This window comes from Oxyura jamaicensis, chromosome 4, assembly GCF_011077185.1.
Source record: "Oxyura jamaicensis isolate SHBP4307 breed ruddy duck chromosome 4, BPBGC_Ojam_1.0, whole genome shotgun sequence".
NCBI lineage: Eukaryota > Metazoa > Chordata > Aves > Anseriformes > Anatidae > Oxyura > Oxyura jamaicensis.
This window is the reverse complement of record NC_048896.1, coordinates 84,462,808-84,488,277: the sequence shown is the minus strand read 5'-3', so window position 1 is coordinate 84,488,277 and position 25,470 is coordinate 84,462,808. Positions and strand designations below refer to the sequence as shown.

At 40.9% G+C, this 25,470-nt stretch overlaps 1 protein-coding gene across 1 annotated transcript in view; it reads right to left on the bottom strand.

The window, feature by feature from the left end:
- The window catches only part of SORCS2 (sortilin related VPS10 domain containing receptor 2), a 572,554-nt gene extending 567,926 nt beyond the window's left edge, over positions 1 to 4,628 (bottom strand). Inside the window, exons 1-2 of the mRNA XM_035325108.1 lie at positions 4,436 to 4,628; positions 4,156 to 4,197 (exon numbers count right to left, since the gene is read on the bottom strand). Coding sequence (XP_035180999.1) covers positions 4,156 to 4,197; positions 4,436 to 4,549 — 156 coding nt within the window. The 5' untranslated portion in view covers positions 4,550 to 4,628. The remainder of the gene's footprint in view (positions 1 to 4,155; positions 4,198 to 4,435) is intronic.
- Between the last annotated feature and the right edge of the window lie 20,842 nt (positions 4,629 to 25,470).

Genomic DNA, 25,470 nt, shown 5'->3' with positions numbered 1-25,470 from the left:
AAAATTATAAGTCACTTCTCATACATTGCTATTCCGTGTACTCAGTGGGTTGTGTCTGCTTCACTCCTTGAATACCATCTACATTCTTGCCACGAAGTGAGATTTCCAGCTCCCTACATATATCAGGACTCAACCACATACTAGACTGTACCCTGTACTGCTGCTGTACAGACATGTATATATTGTTCATTTGAAATGTTTTGAGATGACGGGATGGAAATGGTAACTTTCTTCAGATTTTTCTCATCCTGCACTCTTGGGCATATTTCAGCTTGTTGCATATTGATGCTAATTACTGTTAATGTATTATTAATGTAGGATACTTTGGCCGTGCCACAGGCACCAGCACACCTTTAGACTGAGCTTGGTTAGGTTATTAAAGGAATGGTAATAACATGGCTGACCCAAGGAGCAAAGGATACTCCACTTTGGAAAAGGGAGAAATATCATTTAAGATGGACTGACATAAACCAAAAATACTTCCCCAGGGCTCATTTAGAATGAATAACGCAGAGCAAGCAGCAGTGTCGACATTTACACTCTGTCACCATTCAGATCCCTACGCCAGTCTTTGCCTCCCAGTGAAGATTTCCTACAAACATACCAATCATGAAAAAGGGTTTTTTTTCTAGTAAGAGCCCAGATGATACCACCACAAACTCCATTTGCATTGGTGACAACTCTGGGTCCCTACTGTATCAAATAAATGCCCTGGAACTGAAAGGCATTGCGTGCTTTCACCAGTCCCCTCAGCAGCCCCAGACACAAGGATTATAATTCAGAGCTCACCATACATTAAGCCGGTTTGAATTGCTTACACAATGCTAAAGTCTAAATTAATTAGAACCTTTCAGGAAAGAGACAAGAGCACTGCTGTAAACAGATCAAATACAAAAGCTTCTGATCAACACACAACTGCAAATAAAGAGGCAAACAATGTTAGGATTATAGGAGAAGGAGGGGAAAAGATGATTTCCTGAGATTCTCAGCCTTATTTTCTGTGGTGAAATGATACAGAAAAGAATAAAAATAATGCTAGCATGCCATTTTATTATAGTCATTAGTATGCCTTCAGCTGAAATAGTGCATTTAGTTCTGGGCATCTTATTTTCAAAGGTAATGGAAGAAACTAAGTGCTTCAGCAAGATGCCAGCAAGAAGACCTATGATGAAGATACATAAAATAATCAGTGGTATAGCCACAGTCACAGTGTGATGATTCAGAAAAGTGCTTCTTAAACCTTACTCTGGAAAGGACATTGCCTAACCTAGAATACTGAACTAGATACTAGTGCTAGTTCATTTAGGCTAGGGCATTATCTGTCTTCAGTAACATGGTAGAAGATAACACAGTATCAGCAATTGTATCATTTTACCCACTGGTAAGCAGTAGGAGGTACAGAGCTGCATAAATCTGTTACAGGGATTATGGGATTATATTGTCTACAAGAACACGGGACACGATTCACTGGTGAGCTAGGACCCTTCTGGTCCTGAATTACTAAACACATATGGTACTGGAAGAGGAAAGAGTGTTTAGATTTCTATGTTAGAAACATGATCACCATTCAAAAAAATCAGCATCAGTCATGCCTGAATATCAACCAGTTAATTCTGCATGCAAAGCACAAATACAGAAGGAACGCCACACCTTTAAATCTGAGCCCTGAAAAAAAAACGATGCAGTGATGCTTGACAGAGCCTGAGCCACTGGCAAGACATCTGTGCTTATTAAAAGCAACAAAATATGAAATTCATATTAATTTTTTGTTTGATCAGAATTTGAATTTCATATTAGTTATGTTTGTTCAGATTTAGAAGCATCTGTCATCCAAAACCACCAATCAATATTTTATTCATCACAAACTATTTAAATCCATTGAGAAACAACCTGAAGAAACAACATGGAATTTAAAAGTGTTACAAATTAAAAATAGAGCTCAGCCTTTCCTGTCCCAATTAATGGGTTTCTGAGAGTTTTTGTTGTTGCTGTTTCTGCATTAAGTCCATATCCAAAGGTAAACGGCTTCTGCTGGCTCAGTTTCCTTATGGCGGTCATTCTATTTCTATTTACTCATAGCTACAAGTATAGAGAAGAGCATTCCCAGGCAGAAGAATGAAGAAACTGAAACTGCACAAGACCATTCGTAGTCTTAGACTACCTAACCACCATATCACTGCACAAGATGTTGAAATAAATGTGAGCTCCTGTGGAGTAAGTCAGCATTTCAGTATATATGAGAACATTTCAACTCAGCTTTGACTGCTGAATAAGCATCTTGCCACCGAGGAATTACTGAAAACACAATCACCAGCCTCCTACAGAACCTTTCTTCTATTGCCCATCTTGCCACAGAAATTTCTATCTTGAATATTGAGACTGTCTGAAGGGTAAAGAAAGTTAAGCCACCAGCTTTGAATTCCTGATAATCCATTTTCAGGTCCTGGAGCTATGCTGATAGTCACAGATTTTAGTGAGTATTTGAATTATCAAGTAGGAAACTTTAAATAATTGTTCCTTTTATTTTGTAATTGCATTAATTAGTATATTTTCATTGGTGGTGTGCATTCTTATTTTCTCTTTGTTAACCAAATACACTAATTTAAGACTTTATTTGGGTAGTATACAATGATTTTGAGTCTTCAGGTTCTTAGAGTCAGACTCCTGTGAATAGCATTTTTCTTGTTTACCAGATATCTGCACGTGTAATTTCTCTCAAACTGAATTAGATCAAAAATCCTAATTCAGCCCAAACGCGTAACATAGCATTTGAAGTTATTTTACAAGTTAAAGAAAAAAGTTCAACCTGCTGTATACCTGAAGAGAAATTTTTGTCAACTCAAATTCTCTGTTCAAAAATGTCTAGCTGAAAAAGAAGACTGGACTCATCTAAAAGCAGCAAACCAACCTGATTGTCTCTTTTAGCTGCAGTCTCCAAGTTTTTAATTAGTCTGATCCTTCTATCAAAATCTGGGAGAGAAAAGCAAGATTTTCTGCTTTTTCAGTACAGGTCAGTTTCTCAGCTTAGAGTTAAATAATTACTGAACTGAACTGTTTGAAAAGGCCAAAATAAGGGATTTTTTTGGTGTGCTTGCAGAACAACACTAATCCTAGATTAGAGCCTCAGTAACCTATGATTTCAAACACATGGTGACTTCAGTGGTTTGACTCTTGAAGATATTGTCAACAAATTAATAAACTTTCAATGTTTAAAAGAGCTAAAAGTATTTTTTACTGAGTTAAGGGCTTAGCATACACTCATATTTTAAGGATTTTTTTAAAATAAGTATTTTCAAAAGAAAATGTTTAATTGCAGTTGTTAAATAATTTTGAATCACCTGCTTTTTAATTCTACTTACAGTTAAGTTTAGTAAGTATGTAATCTGAATTATTTGTTCATTATCACACAGGCCAAGAGAGAGGAAGAAATACATAAAAAAAAGTCTTAATTTTGGATAGTCATGTAAAATACACGCACAGTTTATGCACAACATTATGATCGGTATTGTTCTTATGCTTTGCTTTTATCAGATTGAAGTTGAAATTAAGGGTAAAACATTAATGGAGACAGAAAACTTTGTAGTTTTTGACTGTAACAGCAGAACAAGCTAAACCCTTGGCTTGATTTCCAAACCAACCCCAGCTTGCACTTGTCCCTGTTGCTTTTGTGGGGTGGAGGTGGGCTCCTTAGCGTTGCTGTGCAGACATAGGCTTACCCAGAATGAAAACACTAACACAAAAGAAATGTCCCCTGATGTTGATGACTTTCCTCCAGAGTCATCTGTGGGATTCAGCTTTCCCTGGGGTGTCATTAATGAGTTCGCTTCCAGACCCAACTGCGCAAGCATCCCAGGACCCAGGGTGCAAGCATGCAAGTGGATGGCAGCCTGAGAGGTGTGCTCCCACCCAAACAGCAGTTCAAATCTACTTAACGCATTCACTGTGCCTCCCCAGAAGTGCAGTTGTTATCAGGAGAAGCTTCATCCTGCTGTGCTTTGTACAACACTGCCTGCCAGCCCCTTGCACCTCGAAGCTATCCTGTTGTTAGCAAGCTCTTGGTACAGCCACTGGTTATTCTGCCCCCGGAGAAGCTTTCAGCTTTCTCACAGTACAAGATAATAGACACAACTAGATTCCTGGGGCTGCAGCACGTACCTTGTTGGATCCTCTGGGAGGCAGAAGCAGCAGACAGTCCATCTGGAAAGAGAGCAGTGAGGTGTGTGTGAAATAATAAGAGGGGGGGAAGAGAGACACGGGGGAAGAAAGCAGGGTTCTGCTCAGAACTAGGCTCAGCAAACAGGGACTGTACCACAGAACAGTGTTGATAAAATAATAATAATAATAATATTAAGGTAAGAGTTTTCCCAGAAAATAAAAAAGGAGCAAATCTGAAAGAGCTGAGGGGTGGTCAAGAACAGCAAGCATCAAGGCATACCTGCCACGTGGGCCCTTGTATAGTCCTAGAAGCACATTCAGAGTGCTGCACAAGCTCCCAAAAGTTAATGAGTCTTTTCTTGGTGTGTGTCTGCTTCATGCTTGGGAACTTCATGGTGCTGAGGGCAATTCACAGTTTCAGTAGTCCCCAGTATTAGGGATTGGGGCACGTTTGGTAGATACCTGCAGCAGATCTGGTTTAGTTTCCTCTAAAGCAATCTAGTTCATCCAAATTGCAGCTGCTCTGTGATGCAAATAAATGTAGTAAGTGTTGCCAGCTGGGAGATCTGCTTCAGAAATACCCTCCTGCTTCAAAATGGGTTTACAGCAAATCCACCAAATGACACATCACTGGGCCTTCCTCCCACCTGTACCATCATGTGGGTCCTGCCACACAGCACAGTGTCACAGCATGGGAGGAAGAGGAGGAACACAGCTCTAATTACAGCATCACACAGAGTCTGGCCTCCCAGTTCCATGTGCTGTGAGATGGGAGCCCTTGGTATCTGTGTTGCACCTGCCTCTTTTGGGACATTCATTCTGGCATTTCCTGAACAAATCTTTTGGAAGCCGTTCAAAATATTTGTGTGTGTAATTAAATGCGTCTGCAGAATTCCACAGTAGCATGGGGGTGCTGATCTTAACAAAATTCTCCTTTCTTACATACAGGCAGATGGGGGTGTGCAAGGAAGCAGTGAGACACTATTGATCTGCACGATAAGCAGCATGCAGAGCGGAAACCACAGACACAAAATATGGGCTCCAGTTACAATTACGTTCCACTGATAAATATTTTATAAAGGTTAAATGACTATAACACGTTAGAAAGATGGTGTAGTTGTAAGATTTACGTATTAGAGCTGACGGTATCATTAGAAGGTTTAATGGACAGTTAAAGGCAATGATTAGAAGCAACCTATTGGACTGTAATTGCTGATTTGCCTTTTCCTCAAATATCTATTAAGTCTTTTATTAACCCTCTGTGTGACCCTCACTATAAATTCCGATCATAATGATTCCTGGTTTTTGGTCCTATCCACCTGACAATTTTCCCTGATTAGAAAACCCATTGTAGTCAGTGCTTGTAATTAAGTGTTATCAATACACTCTGTTATGCCACCGAAAGAAAACCGAAGTTTACTGCAGTGCTTTTCAATAGTTAAGCTCTTGGCCACTTGGGAGGACAGCATTGCTTACAGAAGGCATGTTTCAAAGCAGTTTAAAATTAGTTCCTTCTTCCTGCTTTTATAGTTTACTGGTGCTCTCCCCTTTTCCTTTCACCACGTTCCCCTTGGGATACATGGAGCCAGTAACAGTGAATAAAATGATACAATTAAATTAAATGCAGCAAGCTTCAGCAGGCACAGTTCCTGATCCTGCGAGATGCCAAGTACTCTCAAGTCAAGATCAGGTACTTAGAGCTCTACTACAAAAGAAACAAGTATAAAAGACAAAGGACTGAACTCATTAGTATGGAAGAGGCACAAAGAGGGGCACCTCTCCCCTCACCTACAGGACTACTACCGAATCACTTAAATGGTCAATTACACAGGACATCACTGCAATATCAATTTCCATCCTTGACTCCCATTGTCCTATGAAAATCAATGATTATACCATTGGTGCATATTGGCTTTCATGTACTTTGGCACTCCTATCTCCCAAAACTGCTGAAGCCAGTAATTGATATTACAGTCTGTTCTTTATAGGATGCTTAATAACAAAATAGGTTTTTAATGAGCCCAGTCATACCCCATTGTTTTATTTATTTTTTCATAAAGCCAAGTAACGATAAGGGAGCTGCCGAGGGTAACTCCACGGGCCACACTCACAGCAATGCCTGCTTTTCCTGGCATTGCCAAGGAGCAGATTTTCACTTTTATGACACCATTCATATGTGGATTTCAAAGCACTTTACAAACACCTCCCGTAAGGAGTAATCAGACAAGCGGTAGCAAAATGAAATTCAGAGCCATCTGAGTCACCTGCAATATGTTCACAGTAGCTCTATCAGAGCAAAGCTGAGCAACGGACAAGTTAATACAAACTTAAGACTAGTATCTATTTGATAAATACCATTGCCAGAATAATTTCAATCACAGCTTTATACCCTCAGTAGGTGAGAATCCTTGATGAATTCTGACCAGAAATTGCTAAGACAAATGAACATATTTTGAAAAGCTGCATCCCCATCAGATCTAGGCTTAGTGCAGTTTGCAAAGGGTAAGGAAATCAGCGAGCACAGCTCAGAGTTCCCTTGTCTGACCACCAGAAATCAGCCTGGTGGCTGTTGCGTGTGGGAGCAAACCCCCTCAGGGGGCTGAGGCACCTGTATCACATTCCAGTCACACCCCCAGTCACACAGCCCAGGAGAAGGGAATGACACAGAGCTACTCCATCATCTGTGGAGCACCTGCAGAGTCTCTTCCAACAGTGAGCTAATGTGCCCCGGCCGTGGACTAGGCTTTAGGGCTGCTCACCTGTTGCCTCAGAGGTGGCAATGCAATGAGAACAAATTGCTGGGCCTCTGAACTCTTCAAGCTCCTCCAGTTGCCTCTGTTAGGATCTGCCAGAAACACATGCCTACAGCGTGATCGATCTGGCATTTCCTTCCATTTCGGAAAGGAAAGAAAGCAAGCTGCAGGACTTTGCCAGAAGCAATTCTAGTGGCAGCAAAGTTGGCAAAAAGAGAATCTCCAGAGCCTATGGCAGCAGTCCACACTGGTTATTTTTCTTAATTCCAGCTCATAAATCCTGTAAGCACTTTACATCAATATTAATTGGAAGTCAGGGGTTCACAGTACCCCACAGGAATTAACGCTACCAAATCAACACAAAGCCTTCCACCACACTGCATAAACATTTCAGCCCCACATAAAGCCTCAAAACTTTGTTTTTATTTTGGGGCAAGCAGAATTTTATGAGCAAATACAGATCTTTTGCTTCATCTTGTTCCATTAACTGTAACAAGGCTCTTCAGCCTCTCTCCTCCCAGATTACTCCAATTCAATGCCAGTCTCCAGCCACTGCTGCTAACACTTCAATACACAGTACAAGTTCATTTAAGCCTCTTAGTGGGAGCAGTATAGCATAGAGGACTTTAATTTTCTCTCAGTCTTACATGACTAATGGAGTCTGAGTGAAATTCCAGCTGTTTACTTCACATCTTAACAGCACTGTTCATCTCAGATGGCATTTTACAAAAAAAAAAAAAAAAAAAAAAAAAAAAAAAAAAAAAACAGCACTTACAGCCATACCCAGCATGAGGCCAGGGCGTGCTGTATGCAAAACAACTAGTAAGAAGATACTTCGTGATCCAAAAAGTTTGCAGTCTAAATAGGGAAGGAATGGGAGGGTGAAACAAACATCAGGGACTTGTGGACTAGCAGATCAACAGCATGGCTGACTCCAGAATCCAGCTTGTGTGTCAGTCTTGTGTCCTGTACGCTGCTACTGAGGCATTAACAGAGCTCTGCGATACCTCTAAAGGAATGATGCACCCATGCAGACCAGGGGAGCTGATGCAAGGACTAACCAAGAATCTCCTACAAAAGCCCATGCAATTACTTCCAAATCTCAAGCTTCTTTCCCATCTCCTCCCTACATCTCCCCTACATCGCAGAAGGATGTCATGTCCACAGGTTAAGGTGTATTATGGAATGGGATAATTACAGAATAATTTAGGTTGGAAGTGATCACCAAGCTCAAGCTCCTCCTCAAAACATGGCATGTTCCAAAGTGAAATCAGGTTGCTCAGGGACTAACCAAGTTTTTGTACCATGTCAGAAGCCTTGTCACCGTAAACAACACCCAATGCTATTCCTTCATCCACAGAGAAGTCATTTAATTCTAGAAGGTAATGAATTAGTCAGGAATCACTCGTCCTGCTCAGTTTGTGCCATTCTCAATTATCTTCTTGCTCTTTGGATGCCTGGGAAGTCGCTTCCTGCATGACTTGCTCCATAAGCTCTTCAGGGACTGAGGTGATGCCGCCCAGCCTGCAGTTCATGGAGTCCTCCTCCTCGCATTTTTGTAGACCCTCATTCATTTAAGAAACTTGTGGGAGGCTGGATGGGAAGGAAAATTTGAGTAATGAGAACAAAAAGCAGCCCAGTGGAACATGAAACCACAAAGTCTTTACAGTGTTTCCTTTGCTTTATTTGGTAGCAGAGGGAGAAAGAGTATCCTGAGCTGACACCTGCTGTGCCAATTTTCCACCTGGAATGCTATTAACAGCCAAAGTACACAGCTTTGGAAACAGAGTTATTAACTGCCAGATCTTTCCTAGGGTGTCACGCAGGAGAACACTATAATCAAGCAGGTATCTGGTTAGAACTGAAAGGAGAAAATATTTCTGCTCAATATTTCAACTCCCATTGTAGACTGGAAGATACTTCTCTGTAAAATGTGATGTTCGCAAAGAAAATCAGGAAAGATACTTAAATGTAGAAAGGAAACTGAATGCCAGATTCTCATCTCATGACAATTTTCCTTTCCTTTGAGAAGTCCAGCTCCTGGTAGTTAATAGTGCCTCCAACCGCTTTCAGTATGTTAGACTGAGTGCACAACCAACACGAAAGAAGAGTCAAGACCAGTGCGTATAAAATTAGCTTTACAGTCTGATGTTGCTGGTTCTGATAGAACAATAAAAACAACTTTCCTCTAGAAAACATCCTGAAATTTAAAGTTAACAACTAAATATTTGACGACCAAACCCATCAGTATTACTCTGAGAACAGTCAGACAAAGTCTGGAGAGAGAAAAACTGGAGAACACTACAGCATTCAACTCAATAAATTAAGCAATGTGTTCATTTTAGCATAAATACAACTTCAGTGGAATATTTCCTGGAAAATTTGTAAGTACATATGAGCTGAACTACACTTAAGAGCTGCGGGAGTGTCTGTCTGTGTACGTAACATTCCCTTCTCAGAGCTCATACAGCGTTTGACACCCTTAGTTTCTTTGCCATACATCTGTACTAGGCATTCTGGTCACCTCTAGTTTAGCAGCTGTTTTCTCTCTTAGACTTCTTTCTAAGGTATCAATATTGAAAGAAGAAAAAAAAAATAAAATAAAATCAGAAATGGATGGCCTGGGAGTGACTGCTCCTTTCACAGGCATTAGCTTAATCTAGATAATTTCCCAGGAAGATTCAGTAACATGTATAAAATCAGTCAATATTTAGTACAGAGCATGACATTTAAAATAACATGGGTTACCCAGGAGCCAAGTCTTATTGACTTTCCATGACATTTATTCTTCCTAATACCTCAGTTGATTTAGAAAGTGGAACTTAGTAATTTTTTGTAATGTAGTACAGTTTCTTCCCCTCCAAATCTCTCTGTGCCTTGCATGGGCTTAATGAATTATATTTTGAAGTATTAGGCATGATTATGACATTCTTGCTTTACATCTACTCTGGCTTAGACCCGTGCAGTTTGCATCTGCTTCTTTGATTTATGAGACTTTATACCAACATTTTTGTGGTACAAAACTGACAATCAAACACAACTTGATTTTCAGCAGCCGTCTGGAGCAGTTTAAAGTGTTACTGCCCTAAAAGCTGCTTATTGCCATCTCCTGGCTGGAAGCTGGGAGGAAGGAAGATGCTCTTCCTGCATCAAAGCCAACAAGCCAGAATGTGGGAGGCCTCCTCATTGCTCCAGGGCAATGTCAAGGCCTTGAAGCATGCCAGTTGTGGCTGGCGCTACACTGGCTGATTTTGCACTACACTGCACCATGACCAACCTGACACTCTGCAGCTGGTGTGCTAGCCCCCAGCTGAACAACGGATTTGTTTCTTTGGCCACCTTCTAGGCAGCACGTCTGTCCACATCTCTCCAGTGTCTACACGGCCTGATTCAAAGGCACTGGGTCAGCAGCGAACCCAGACTGACAAAGCAGGTAGAGCAGTTCTTCTGCAGAAACTAACACCTCAGAAAGCATTGTGCTAATTACTGGTAAATGCTGCCTTAAGAACAAATAGAAGGCTATCTACTACAGAAAATCTGACTGTGTACACGCCATACAACCATTAGGTTTCACATGACAGTTATCACATGGAGAGCACAAATCCCTTTACCTACCATGGAAAGATCCCAAAGCCCCAAACCCACAGCTCTGCAATCCAGCAATTTAAAACAAGGCAGAAGAAGTGGTCACTGTTAGTAACTCATAACAGAAGCCTTTTGCATTCACACACAACCTCCACCACAAGCCCAGTCTCAAAGATACAGAAAAAATGAGCACATTCTTAATGCTAGAAGTTCGTCTTCTATTCCAAAATTAGACTCAAGGATAAGTTCAGGCCATGATTCACATTCATGTTGCAAGAAAGCGTGCTAGCATAGGTATTATTAATTTACAGTGGCTGTCAACATCCCTCGCCTCCAAACCTTTGTTGGGAGAGGAAACAAGTAAATGTCTCTCCTTTCCTTCAGTGCAAAGCTGGCAGTCTCTTTGCTGGGACAAAGGTTCAAGAGCATCTGTACAAAGCTGAGCTTTTCATTAAGCAAAGATTCCTAAATTAAACTTGGTGATTAAAGTTTGTGTGGAGAAGAAAAGCCTGTAAAACATTTAAAATAGCAACAGCGCTATTAAAGCAATTTCACATTAGAACTCAAGTTAACAGTGAAAGAAATAATAAGCTTACTAAGTCAAACCCTGATGCCTGAATTGCTTTCAAGTGAACTCTTCATGACAGCATGTGACTTAATTAGGAAGCTCCACATTTTAATTCAACATTCACAGCCTGAAAAACTATCAAAAGGTGTCCATCTATTTATTTTATATAATTGCTAGAATTTAAATGAAAGTGGTAAATAGAGGCTCCGACTTGGTTACTGTAAAAGTGCTAATAGACTCTGCAGGCATTTTACAGTCAAGAAGTAATGGCTTGAGTCGATGCTAACATCGTGCACAACAATGTTTCTGGATTTTGTTTGTCTGTTTGTCTCTGCTAGGAGAGACCGCCAATTTTATTAAGTGGGCAAGGAACTCGGTTCGCTCAATTTTTTTCCATTCTATTTTCAAAATGGAACTCTGGAGTCGCATTTATATACAAAAATAAACATTACCACTAGACTTCATAAACTGCATGCTGGTTTGGTTTGGTTTGTTTTTTTATGAAAAATCTTTAGAAATTGGATAGGGAGAGACATGTGACAGAGTCAGATTTGATCTTTACCTTTATCTATAATTAATGTTGTTAGAGTTTAGTTTTTTTAGCGCACTTATTGATTTGTGAACTACAAACAGCACAGCACAACTGGGTTGCACCCAACATTCTTCTGTTGTAAGATATCACTGGGACCATTACAGGGATCAATTAACACAGCCTGATCAGAACCTTGTGAAACAGGGAATGTGGCTCTGCTAAAAGCCAACCCACTTAGGACATAAATTTTGCATACTGACAAAAAAAGAGTGCAGTGTTGTGGCTTCTTACCAAATACATCCTATGGAAATAAAAGAACCTCACTGGTTTTGTGAAACACTGTAAGACAAGAAATCAATCTGGGATGGGGCAACCCTAGCCATACATACAGACTGGGTGACGAGACGCTGGAGAGCAGCCCCGCAGAGAGGGATCTGGGGGTCGTGGTTGACAGCAAGTTGAATATGAGCCAGCAGTGTGCCCTGGCAGCCAGGAAGGCCAACTGTATCCTGGGGTGCATCAAGCACAGCATCGCTAGTAGGGCAAGTGAAGTGATTGTCCCACTCTACTCTGCGCTGGTGCGGCCTCACCTTGAGCACTGTGTGCAGGTCTGGGCACCGCAGTACAAAAAGGACATTCAGCTGTTGGAGAGTGTCCAGAGGAGGGTGACGAAGATGGTGAAGGGCCTGGAGGGGATGACGTATGAAGAGCGGCTGAGGTCGCTTGGCCTGTTCAGCCTGGAGAAGAGGAGGCTGAGGGGAGACCTCATCGCGGTCTACAGCTTCCTCACGAGGGGGAGTGGAGAGGTGGGTGACCTATTCTCCATAAACACCAGTGATAGGACCCGTGGGAACGGGGTGAAGCTGAGGCAGGGGAAGTTCAGACTAGATATCAGGAGGAGATTTTTCATTGAGAGGGTGGTTGCGCTCTGGAACAGGCTCCCCAGTGAAGTAGTCACTGCACCAAGCCTGTATGAATTTAAGAAACATTTGGACTGTGCACTAAGTCACATGGTCTAACCTTTTGGGTAGACCTGTGCGCTACAAGGAGTTGGACTTGATGATCCTTATGGGTCCCTCCCAACTCGGAATATTCTATGATTCTATGAATCAGCATCACATAATCAAAGCAAACTTTAATTTGAGATACACAGTGGGTCAGAAGGCATAAAAGGTGAGTCTGCAACATTAACTATCTCAGGTGAAAGGCACAGAACCAACATAAAGACATGGGCTTTCAGGAGCCAGCTCTACCAGGACACTAACAGTAAAGGTGATATTTCGGTAGATTCCAAATCAATGAAATCTAAGTAGATTTTCATGGGAGCAGCAGAAAGGAAGCCTCCTCGCCTTCAGAATCACTACTGAAATGCAACAAGGAGAAAAGCAACAGGAGGACGGAGGAGTGATACACACCCAATTCAGCTTTCCAACTCCTGTTCTTGTGAATGTGTTATAATACTGCAGTCAAGATGAAGAATCTGAGCAGACTATGGTTTTTAAAATCTCAGGAAAGATTGAGAAAGCTGAAAGACCCAGAGACATTGAACTACAGGAACTGTGCATCTGTGCTCAAAAAATGAAGGAAAAAAAGATATCCCTAACAGGATTTAAACCAAGGGATCCACAACCTGAAAGTGTCAAAATTAGCACTGCCATCCATTTGTGACACTTGGGGAGTCTTAATAGAGTTTGAGGTCAAAAGGAGTTGAGAGTGCTTTTATTTTCACAAAACAGTGCAGTTACGAAGTTTTACTTCCTTTTAATACAGGGAACTCCAGTCCTTTAAAGCAAAGAGCTCAGAAAGCTTGCCTTGAACGTATGAAGCTTTCGTAGTCCCCTGCCATCCTTCTAGCAGCCCTGCTCTAGCAGAGGCTGAATAGAGCTGTTAAATCAGCGTATGCGTCCATGCGACCTTCACCATGGAGTGTTTTTTCCTGCAACCATGAAGTGTCTACAGTGGTGACAAGTTATTCTGTGAGTAATCTGGTGTGTATATATATCACCAGCTGATATGAGATTTCACGTAGTAATCTCACTCTGCTCAGCGGAGTTAGCATGACATATGCTGCTTTGTGATATAGAACAGAGTAAAATTGAGTTTTATAATGTAAGTGCTGACAAAAATTGTACGTGAAATACCAGTAGTGCAATGAATACAGGGCAAACAGAGCCACCATTATGGGCTCAGTAATATCTCATACACAGTCCTTGATTTTCAGAATTAATTTCACTGGGAAATGGAATGTTTCACAAGACACAGAGGGGATTTTTAAGAGGGCTATTGGCAGAAGCGACCTCAATTTAACATATCAGCTGAAAGATAGTACCTCTCATCGTGGAGCTGCTTCTAAAATCATTCTTCAGTGACAGCACCAAATAAGAGTCAAAGTCCTGGGGCAAAACTACAAACAACCCCATAACTTTCTGCTTCAAAAGCGAGTCTATAGCGACAATTAACACTCTGCCATAGCCAGGGACTTCATGGATGAATAGAAATTCATCAGGACTTGCAAGTAATGCAGAGACCATTTTTCCATTGGACAAAACTAAAACTTCTTTTAGCTTCCAACCTCCCCAAAAATACTTCTGCAAAGGTCTTTTCCAACCTAAAAGATTCTACAATTCATCTCCAAGAAAGAGGCATCAGTCCTATTTCACAAATAACCCAACAGAGGCTAAAGGACATGGGTTGGAGAGAGATGCTAAGGCTAGAAAGGTCAAGGACTTCCTGGCAGGGAACTCTCAATTAGCTCAGTGTAAGCTGTGTAACTGGGAGCTTTAAAAATCTGCCTACAATGACTTGTTTAGCACAGCATGTTAGGCATAACGTAATAAATGAAACTTGTGGGGACCAGCCCCGTGCCCTCCCAGCCTTGAAGATGACAGCTTGAGAGCTTATGCTGCCCTCTTACTGCCTTTGTGTCACTATCGAAACATCCTAAATTTCCATGTTCTTGGGCTGCTGTATTATCATTGCAGCACATCTTTCCCAAGATATGTTGCTTTCCACATTCTTAACCCCATATATAATTTGTGTCACCTCAGGAGCAGGAAGATTTCCAATGCAGCGTTAACTTTTCAGTTATCAGCTGCTCATTTTTTAAATTAATATTTACAATACTCATAAAAAATTCATATTTACTACAGCAATCTGTATTATTCGCATGCTAATGATGAGAGTAAAAGAATTCATTAAAAATAAATAAAAATCATCAGGCAGAAAAAAGGAACCATAAACATTTCTAGACACAGGATATTTCCAAGGAAGGAGAAAAAAATGAAGCAGCTCTACTAAAAATTCAGATTTTCATGTCAATACAAGGGAGACAGGAACATTAAATGCTGGGAGTGAAATATGAACCTTCTGTTTACAGAGAAATTGCCTGATTGGGGTCTGTACAGCCTAACAGGGAGACATTTGGTAATTTCAAAGTAAAGGCTAGATGTTAAATCTCTGTTTAGACCTACTTCTGTGCAAATCTTATTCTCCACTATTTCTTTCTGACACGCTTGTTTCATTAAAATGGAAGCTTTGGAAAAAACTAGCATCATTCCTATTTTCTTTTATATTATTCTTTTTATATATATATATAACCACAACAGATTCTGATATTATAATTATCTAAAAAATCAAAGCCTCCCCCCACCTCCCCCACTGTGATTTCTGGATACTCTGTAGGAAATATCAAACCCGAACAGCCCATGGGCACCAACCCTCATTAGTTTCTACAGAGGGCTTCTGCCTCATCAGGTATGTGGGGAAGAATTGCAGACTAAGCCACAGGATATGAAAGAGCATCCTTTCTCTGAGGCAACACAAGCTTATCTAATCCACCTGAAAGCCACAGATTTAAGTTATTGTGCCCTTCTACCTGTGCTGCCTATAATCATACAAGCAGTTGCAGAGGTAAACACGATTTGCCCGGATGGGTGTATTCAACAGAGGGGAAGAAACCCACCCGGGTGTAGGCTGTCCTAAACAGCAGCACAACGGGAGCAGGTCAATCTCGTGCCTAGCAGGATAACACTGCTGATTTCAGAAACTAACAGCAATGATAAATTTAGCTCTGCTTAATGAAGATGAGAACCGTGCTGCAGCTGAAAAATTGTCTGCACCCTCTCTGAGCAGCAGTAGAACATCAGAGGATGCATTCTCAGTATGGTTTACATTTATTTGTTTTTATTCTTGATGCCAGTCAGTGTCAAAAAATAGAATACTTTCATAGCAGTAAGAAACAATTACTCCTGTATCTTCTACTCTTCCTTAGCTAAAGGAAAGAAAAGATATTAAAGCATCACGAATTGCTGTTTTCAATAGAGCATTTTTACCTGCAATGACTTTTTTTCCAAACATGAATAAATTTGAGGAAAAGGCTTGCTGGCCTTGCAAACACAATGAGTAAGATAAAATTTGATTTTATTGATTTTCAAAGGCATTCACAGAACACAAGCTAACGTATAAGAAGAAAATATTACTTAAATGTTTTCACGGGTATGTTCCTTTCACTTCAGAACTTCAGAAAAGTAATTTCAGATCTTTCTAACTGCTTTATGCTGGCCGTCACTTCTGTGTGCCATACGAGGCAGCAGCATTTCTTTATAAACACGATGGGTTTTATTTTCAATATGGGCCAAGCACTGGGTAAACATTTATGATTAAATCATATAAATCAACCTTATCCTTTTTTAATGAGTAGGAACAAATACACCAACTTTGACGTGACTGAAAAGAGATAAAAACTGGGACATGGGGATTTTTGTAGAGCCACTACCAGCACTGCATGATTTCTAAACAAGGAGATATATTTTAAGTGTTCGGTTCAGCTTGAGATACACATCGATATGCTCGTCAGAGAGACGTGCGGGTACCCTGACACTAGGTCAGCCTGACCATTGTGGCTATCTGTGCATGCGCTGTACGTACACTTCATCTCTGAACATCAGAAAACACTTTTTCATTGTGAGGGTGACAGAGCCCTGGCAAAGGTTGCCAGAAGAGGCTGTGGAGTCTGCTGCCTTGGAGATCTTCAAAAGCCTCCTGGACATGGTCCTGGGCAGCCTGCTCTAGGTGGCCCTGCCTCAGAAGGCATGCTGGAAACTCCAGAAGTCCTGCCCAACATCAACCAACCTGTGATTCTGTGATCCCTGGCACCAACAGTGTTAGAGAGAACAAGAAACATCAAGGATAAGCAATGAGTACTGTGGCATGTCACAAATGTTGCTGAAGAATAAAGAGCTGAAATGGAAATAGCAAACTCAACTTTTGCAAACGTTTATGAAGTTCTTCCTAAGGTCAAAAATCCTTTTCACTCATCCCGAGTATTCAGTCTTCCTCCCGATTAATTTAACTAATTTTTCAAAGCAGCAGCAGAAGGAAGCTTTTAAGGAGAACCCTGAGCTTTCTAGATTTTTCTAGATATATTTGCTACAACTGACATATGAAAAGCGATTCAAGTGCCTAAAGAAGACAGGTATCTCAAAACATTTTAAATGAGACATTTGCATGGGCTTGGTGGAAACAACACAAGACTTCCCAAGACTTGTGCCCTTCTGGAGCAGCCGCCAGAGGCCAGGTAGGATACGTGGGGTGTCTACAGAGAGCTATCCACACCTAGCACCTGAATCGCTCACTTTGTAACTTACACGGTAGAAAAAAAAAAAAAAAAAAAAAAAAAAAAAAAAAAAGAATTCTGCTGCCAGCACTACCAATGGATACAAAAGCTCCATGGTGGCAGTGCTGGTAGAACAAAACAAAGCCTGACACTCAGGTTATGCCTTGACACTTTGGAAGTCAAAACTCTGCTTGGTTTTAATAACATGTCACTGCTTCCAGACTAATACATTGCATGTCAGCTCAGCTCCTCTGCCCCAAATGATCTTTTCTTCCAGAAAGCAGTGAGCTGTATTTCACGTAAATGCAGGAGTTCAAATAAAGGGCACTTACATGGCAAGTGGGGGAATGCTACAAACGATGTTCCAGAAAGTCCCTAAATGGACTGAAACCATAGAGCACTGAATTTTCCAGAAGAAAACACAATTGATTCTACAGAAACAAGTTCCTCTGAACTACAGATTTATATTTATCTAGGGTACAGACTAGAATTTCACCAAAACATACGATGAAAATATATCATGACATGATGAATATACAACTCCTGTTGTGTGCAGTCTGAGAGTGATCAGACTGCCACAAATTTTCTAGAGCTGCAAGAGAAGAACATATGCAAAGACCAAAATATTTATGTGCACACACAGAGATTAGATGCAGAATTTCAGCCATTGCATTTTTTTTTTCTCGTAGCTTTCATAAAATTTATTTGGAGTTTAAAATAGTGGTATTTCTATATGTCAGTGTGGTACATGTCATTAATACTAACTAAAGAAAATAGAAGATGCAAATAGGGTCAGAGTGATTTACAGCTTGTATAGCATTTACCCCTCTAGGGCCAGCCTATCTATCCTTGGGTGTACTGTGTCTGCCTGGGATGGAGCTATTTTTTCACAGCAGCCTGCATGGTGCTGTGTTTTACATTTATAACTAAAGCCGAGCTGTTAACATGCCAATGTTTTAGCTGTCACTGAACAGTGCCTGCCCAGCAGGAAGGCCTTCCCCAGTTTTCATCCTGCGCCCCCAGCAGCTAGGGAGAGGACACAGCTGGGACAGCTAACCCAATCTGACACACCTTGCTCAGCAATAAAACTGGGGGGTGTCTTTCCAAGGGAGTCTCTTCTCAGAGATTGACTGGGCATCAGTCTGCTGGGAGGTGGTGACTGCCTTTCCATCACTTGTGCTTTTATTCCTCCCTTCACTTCCTAAATTGTCTTTATCTCAAACCATGAGTTTTTCCTGGTTTTGCCCTTCTAATTCTCTCCCCATCCTGCTGCAGGGGAAAGTAAGCGAGCAGCTGGTTGGTGCTTAGTTGCTGGCTAGGGTCAACCCATCACGTTGTGCAAACAGGGCAAGATAAATGTGTGCTGTCTCTCCCATTTGGAGACTCTGCCTGAAGGGTGCCACTGCCTCACGCTATCATCTACCTTCCATCAGCACTTTCCACTTAGTGATCTGCAGAGCCCTTAATAAAGGCAGGCAAAATCTGAAAAGCAAAGAGCTGGGTAAATTTGTTTGCTCCCAACTGGCAATGTATTCCTTCCAAAGCAGGAGCAGCAATAAGGATATTGCCTTTAATGCCCAACTGCTTCCTGTGCTGTGCTCTTGCCTGACCTTGCCTGTAGGTGTGCGGGCCGACTGCTTGCATGATCTACGTGGCAGAGCTGGAGTTTACTGAAATGCTGGCTCTGAAACAATCATTTGCAACGCAGAGAAGTATAAGAACAGGGCCTCTGAGTCAGTCGCAGTCTTTGTCAGAAGAGTACAGCACTTACTTTACAGAGACAACTACTCAGTTATCTCTGAAGGCTCGAATTCTTGTTAGTACATCTTTTAATTCAACTGGTAATAACAATTGTTATTGAAAGACAAGAACCAACAGTCCAAAACATCTCCTTCTGTTCAAAATAACACAAAAGCTGTCGAATCTATGTGTAGACAGTCACGGATGTGTCTGCAGAGCAGTTTGGAGCTGTCTGACACAAGCTGCCTCAGATACCAGTTGCCTTCCAGAAGTACAACCAGCTCAGGGCTAATCAGCTTGACTTACTGTGCTGTGACACGCAGGAGGGTTTTGTAGCAAATACAGAATTCTTTGTTACTTCCAGGCTACCATCAGTGTGTGACTCCCACAAAGCTGGCCTAAGTGGATCCGTCCTACAAAACACACATCACTGTAACAACAGTATAGACGGACCTTTGGTTTCTGTGTGTTACACAGAATTAGGAAGATCAACGCATTAACAGTTCATAACTGCAACAGATTCTTACAGATATTTTTCCTATGTATTTGTCCCATTTCACTTAAAATAACTCCAGGCTAACTGTATTTCTCATTTGCCTCAGCTCTTTCAAACTTGCATGCCTCATTCCAAGGAAGGAGTGGATTTTTATAGCCGTAACCCGACAGTAATTTTATTTAAGATTTTGCCAGCCAAGGCACTTGGGAAGCCATAGGACAGTAATAAACACATATTTTAAAAGACACAATAGAAATATCATTTTTAAAATAGACATAAAATACAAATTAAGAAAGCAGAAAAATACAGGACAGCACTAGTCAGGACAGACAATTAAAAAAAAAAAAAAGCTTTAAGCTCTTTGAAATGGATGCGTCTGCTTTGTTCGGTAATTAAGATGGAATAAAGAAGCTACGGTGGTTCTCCACCTTAATGCTTCACCACAGCACAAGCATAATTATCAATCAATGCTAAAATCATGAACATATGTATCTCTAGAAATGAACACAGTGCATTTGAAGCAAGGTATGACACCAAAAAGGTGGTGTTCTTGATCACAAATAACAATAAGATCTTCAGCAAGGACAGCCTGAGCACAACCCAAGAACGAGTGAGTGAGCAGTAAAGAGGCTTTTCCACTCCAAACAGAGCACATGTGGTGATAGAAAGTGCGGAGCAGGAGGTAAGAGAGGAAGAAGGAGAAAGGACAGAAACAGCAGTGGGTTTTATAGGGAACAAGAAGCAGTTTCTTCAGACAGGTCAGTGCAGAGACAGGCAGTGGGAGCTGGTCATGGGTGCTGAGGGAAAGACTACATGGTTTGAACTGCAGCAGCAGAATTCCTACTTAACACACAGACGTAGGGATTCTCTTCCTGGTATTTTATTTTATAAACATCTACCACAACAGCATTCATGGTGTTGAGCCATTAATTTTCTGGTTTCTGATTGATTAATAACACATTAACCTGAGGTGATTCATAAATCTGAGGTGACCTTTAAAACAGCAGGGGAAGTACTCTGGGGGACGACAAGCTGCAAGTCCCGTGGATGTCAAACAAGGGCTTTCATTCACTCCTGTCTGTACCTGCCTGGCACAGGTTTTACACTCAAGCAAATTCCAATATACTACAGATAACAAATATAAAGAGCTATATCACAGATATACATAACAGAACCCACGAGATTTCAAGGAAAATCTACCACCACCACCCCTTAAATTTCACCAGTCTAACGTTGATATGAGCTCTTACAACAGGGTTGAAGTTGTGCATTCACTGATGCTTGTGGAAAGGAAACAACACGTGAAGACCTCATTTGGAGACAGTTTTAAATGCAGCTTTGGAAATTGGGGCCTCTACAAAAAGCACCAACAGGGCATGTGGTAGATTTTATTTATGTGGAAATCCGGTATTTGGAAGCTTTTTATTCCCTCCCAACTCCAGCTATTTTTAGCTGAACTTTTTGTCCCTTTTCTGGCAAGACCCACCTAGCTAGATTAGGGCTGAATGCAGAATACCCGTCGTCTCACCAGCACGTTCACCCACTCATTAACTATGCACAGAAACACAATTAAAAGCTTTCCAGAGGAGCTGGATAAAAGCAGAAGATAATCTTTAAAATTTTTGCTTTATGCTCCATGTGTTCATAGCTCCTCAACAGACTTGCAGAGCAGCAGCAGGAGCATTCCTCCTTTGTTAGCTGTCCTGATGCAGGAGGAGCAACCTGCCCGTGTCACTGAGCTGTGAATTAAAGCGCTGAAACACCATGCCTAAACAGAGCTCTGTGCACTGGCCCAACCAAGCATGCAGTTTAACCTCGTCAGTCATCAGAAAAAAAAAAAAATGTAAAAAGCAAGAGAGAAACATTTGCACAAGTCACACTAGAGCAATAAATAGCCAGGCCTCGGGCTCTTACAGCACTCCTGGCAGCCTATATGCCTAGCACCTGGCTTGGCAGTCCTTCACCATAGAGTGTTGTTCCCTTTGACTAATACAAATCACTTGCACACAAGGGCAGCAGGAATGAGCCCACAGCAGCTAATTCATCAAATCTTAAAGAAAAATTAAGAAAGAAAAATGTAGATCTGCATGTCCAAATACCATTCCAATAACAGCATTTCTGCCCCTGTGCAGACACAGCCACCAACTTCTGCCTTCCCGGCAAAACCTGAATGTAACAGGAGAGGGGAGAGCACCGGCTAACACAGCTGATCTCATCTTCCGTCAACTTGTTCTGAGAAGTTGAAAGAGAACAATTTATTTCTAAGAAGAATATTAAGGAAATCAATGACGCCACACTAGGAGTCTATGAGAATCGCAATTGATTTGAAAACCCTCTTCCCAAAGCTCAATAATTTTGTCTCAAGGCAGCAAGTCATATCAGGATGATAAAAGATTGTTTGGGTACCTTTGAACAGCTTGGTTCTGGCTGGTTACTAGTTGCTTACTTAAGAAGACAGACAGACAAAGCTTGATTGACAGAGTTTTTCCATTTCCATATTGCCAGTAATGTTACAAGACATATACAAGTGTCCCTGATAACGAGGGCTAAAAGAACAACCCATAATAGATAGCCATTTGCAAATCCTTGGGATACCAGATGACTTACGCAGGAATATTACAATAAATTTTCCCTGAAAGTGTTGCACGCTGCTTTGGGGTAGGATCTCTTCTGCATCCTCCTAGGAACAGAATTTTTGTTATTCTAAATTGCTCTAATTAGCTCTCTTCAGAGCCCTGTGGCTATAGCTATTAGATTTCCAACACAGCAACAACCTTCTCCAGGCAACAAGATAGTTACAAAATGTACCTTTCAAATTAGTTAGCAAAAAGCTGTGTGAACTCAGAGAGTCCTCTATAACCAGAATGAGATGCATGATTCTGTATTTTCAGCCTACAGAGAAACTAGGCAGAATGTAGGTAATACACATGCTCTCTTGGGAGAGATTTCTTTAAATGTCTGCACTAAAACTTATGAATTTTGAACATACAGATTAATTATTTTGGTAGTGCTCTCATTAAAAGGAAGCAAGGCTACACCCTCCCCACCCCACCTGTATCTACATGGGACTTAGAGTTTCTGGATTCGAGTCATGATTTAATCTTCATTTTCCTTCTGAAACGTTTCCAGGGCACAGCTGATCCTCACGGAGATTATTTATTTTTTATCGTTATTCTGCACACAAGAGCCTGCCCCTTAACTTTACACTAGAGGTCGTCCTGGAACAGACTACAGGATACTACAGGTAACTGTTCCTTTCTGAGATCTTTTCTAAAGGGCACAGGCATGAATAACAAGTTTGTTTTCGCCACTGAATAGTTCAGTAACAGTCTAACAGCTAAATTAACATTTTTAAATTTGATTTCGTTATTTCCTGATAACCGGCTTGAAAGGTCACTGCTAGAATATTTACAAAGATATTTTTTCATTCCACTTGCTCCCACCATCGTTCAATACTTGGTTCTGATTAGGCTGACATATATCTGATCAGGGAAGATATGATACCCTTTTGCGGTAGCCTCAAAACATTAATAATACAATTCATATTTGAAATACACGTGTAATGACATTCTGGTGACTGGTTGCGTATCAGCAGGTAATATCTTAGCATCAGGAAACAGGACTAGTACTTTTTTTTTTTTTTCATAGAAACAGAAATGCCTTAATTTTTCATTTAACTTTTTGAGCACAAATCTCGCATTGATAGCATTTTTCATTTCAAAAGATTACAAGTCTCTTTTCTACACGGGTAAAGTTGATTACAAAAAAGAGGCTTAGCATTCCTTTGACATTTTGAATTTTCAAAATATCACAGAAATTCCCTTGTGCAGTCTGAACAACTTTCTTGCAAGGTATTGAAAGTTTACTAGCCTTGATTTGTAGTCGTGTGGAAATTAGGTTAAATAACTGCAAAGTGAATCACTAGAGGAGCCAGGAATTATGTCCAGACTACCTGATTCTATCCCTGGTTCACACAAATCAGAGCTCAGAGTCACTTCTAAGCACACCAAGTAGAAAAGCAACAACTGCCTGATGTTAATGTTTTGGAATTCAGGACGAGCATTACTTATCATCAGATAATATTCAAACCCAGTGTTTATGTAAAAAGACCGTGTGATATAGAGAGGACTACTCAGGAACAAAACTATGTGTGTTATTGAACATCTGTGACTGCCAACCATGTCAAGCAACAGATGCTGAATACTAATTAGCTGAGTATTAAAAAAAAAAAAAAAAAAAAAAAAAAGGAAAAAACCAACACAACCCACTAGATGGCACTACAATTAAAACAAACCAGACTATAACGGTATAAATAAGAACCAAGCAGGGAAAAGTATTTTCTTTTTTTTTGGTCAAAGAGTCTTTCAAAGTGGGACAGTACTAACAGCTACCATCAGACATGATGCAAACAAGGTCTGGGGGATCGTGCATGTGCTTGTTTTATGCTGCTCATGCTCCTTGGTCTTGACCCAAAATTCACTTTCACCATAGATTATCTTGAAAATTTGTTTGCAAGGCCTATGAACTATCATTTGGGGTAAATGGGTCCTAATACAGGAATTAACTCATTTCAAAGTCTTGAACCCAATATATTTTACTCAGCTATTAAGACATACTGGCAGTGGGCTCTTTCCAACCTTCTCTTACCAATTCTGCCATTTGCTGATCAAACATTGATCAAGCACAACTTCCAGAGACAGTAGGCAGCAGAGAACAAAGAAAGGCTGACACAGGAAGTTCCATGCTAACGGTTTCAGGAAAATCCAACGGACAATGAAGATAAGACAGGCAGACTGGTCATCTAGGCTTTGTAAGGAACCAGTAATCTTTCCAGGAAACATTTTAGAAACTTCAGACCTAAAGACCCCCTTACCTTTTCTGTCTCAGCTTTCTTCTTTCACAGCTTTCTGTGGGTAACCTCCTTTACGGTTATTCCCATTTTTCAACTTGTTCTCTCAGATCTACTCCACAGCATCATTGGCATCTTTAACAGATTTCCTCAACTACATCTTAATTATGAGAATGAAGCTTGGGCTTTGTGTCTTGACAGAAAGCAGGAGGCAGACACCACCAGCACTTAAGGTTGGACCAGCACTAATGGTTGGACCAGATGATCTTGGAGGTATTTTCCAGCCTCAGTGATTCTGTGATGATTCTAAAGCCACACTAGCCCACGGCATACACACTCTTCCTCTGCTTGTCATGTAAAGGCAAGCTGTTGGACTGCATCATTATCACATCTCAAAACAATGACCACCAGACTATTTGCTGAATTCTGCTCTTGGAGATGTTGCCTGTTGTCACCCAAGACTGTTAATGGTGTGCTTCTGGCTCTTCCAAATTGTCCCTCAAGAGCAGAAATGCACCTCAAGGTAACTGTAAGCAACAAGTCTCTTTGGAATATAACAATTGTCATGATAAATGGCCACTGGCCCCGTTACATCATTTATCCTCCTTTCTGCAGAGGCCATGAGGTGGCACGTCATAGATGAGCAAACCGTCCCAAATGAAGGCCGTAATGAAAACAGTGCAGTCTGCCAAAGTTTGATTTAACTTAGCAAGATCCTAGCTTTTGCAGGGTCCTCTTGTGGCAAACTAGAAATTTCTTCCGCAGCTTCTTTTTGGTAACACTTTAGTCATACACTTGAAAGTATCATTTACAAACTTGCGTTATGGTATCTGCGTCTTCTTTATCCTTCAGACTGATTCTGGAAGGTGCAGAAATCAGGTTAACAGCTGCTGTTGGGGCACCTGGGAGTAATCTAGCTCTCACTCTGGGACCATGCAATTTTTTCTTTTGAAAACAATGACCACAAAACAACTGAGAGGAGTGATGAGGTTAAGAGGTCACTGCGGTATCACCAAGCTGGATTTCTGTGACCTCTGGTTACGCAGGACACAGGTAGAAATGAGTTGCACAAGCAGGTTGCTTTGTTTGAAAGTGTTAGCAGCATTATCTTTTTCAACAAAAAAAAAAAAAAAAAAAAAAAAGATTTTAGATCGTGATTGTCCCAACAGCGTGTTACA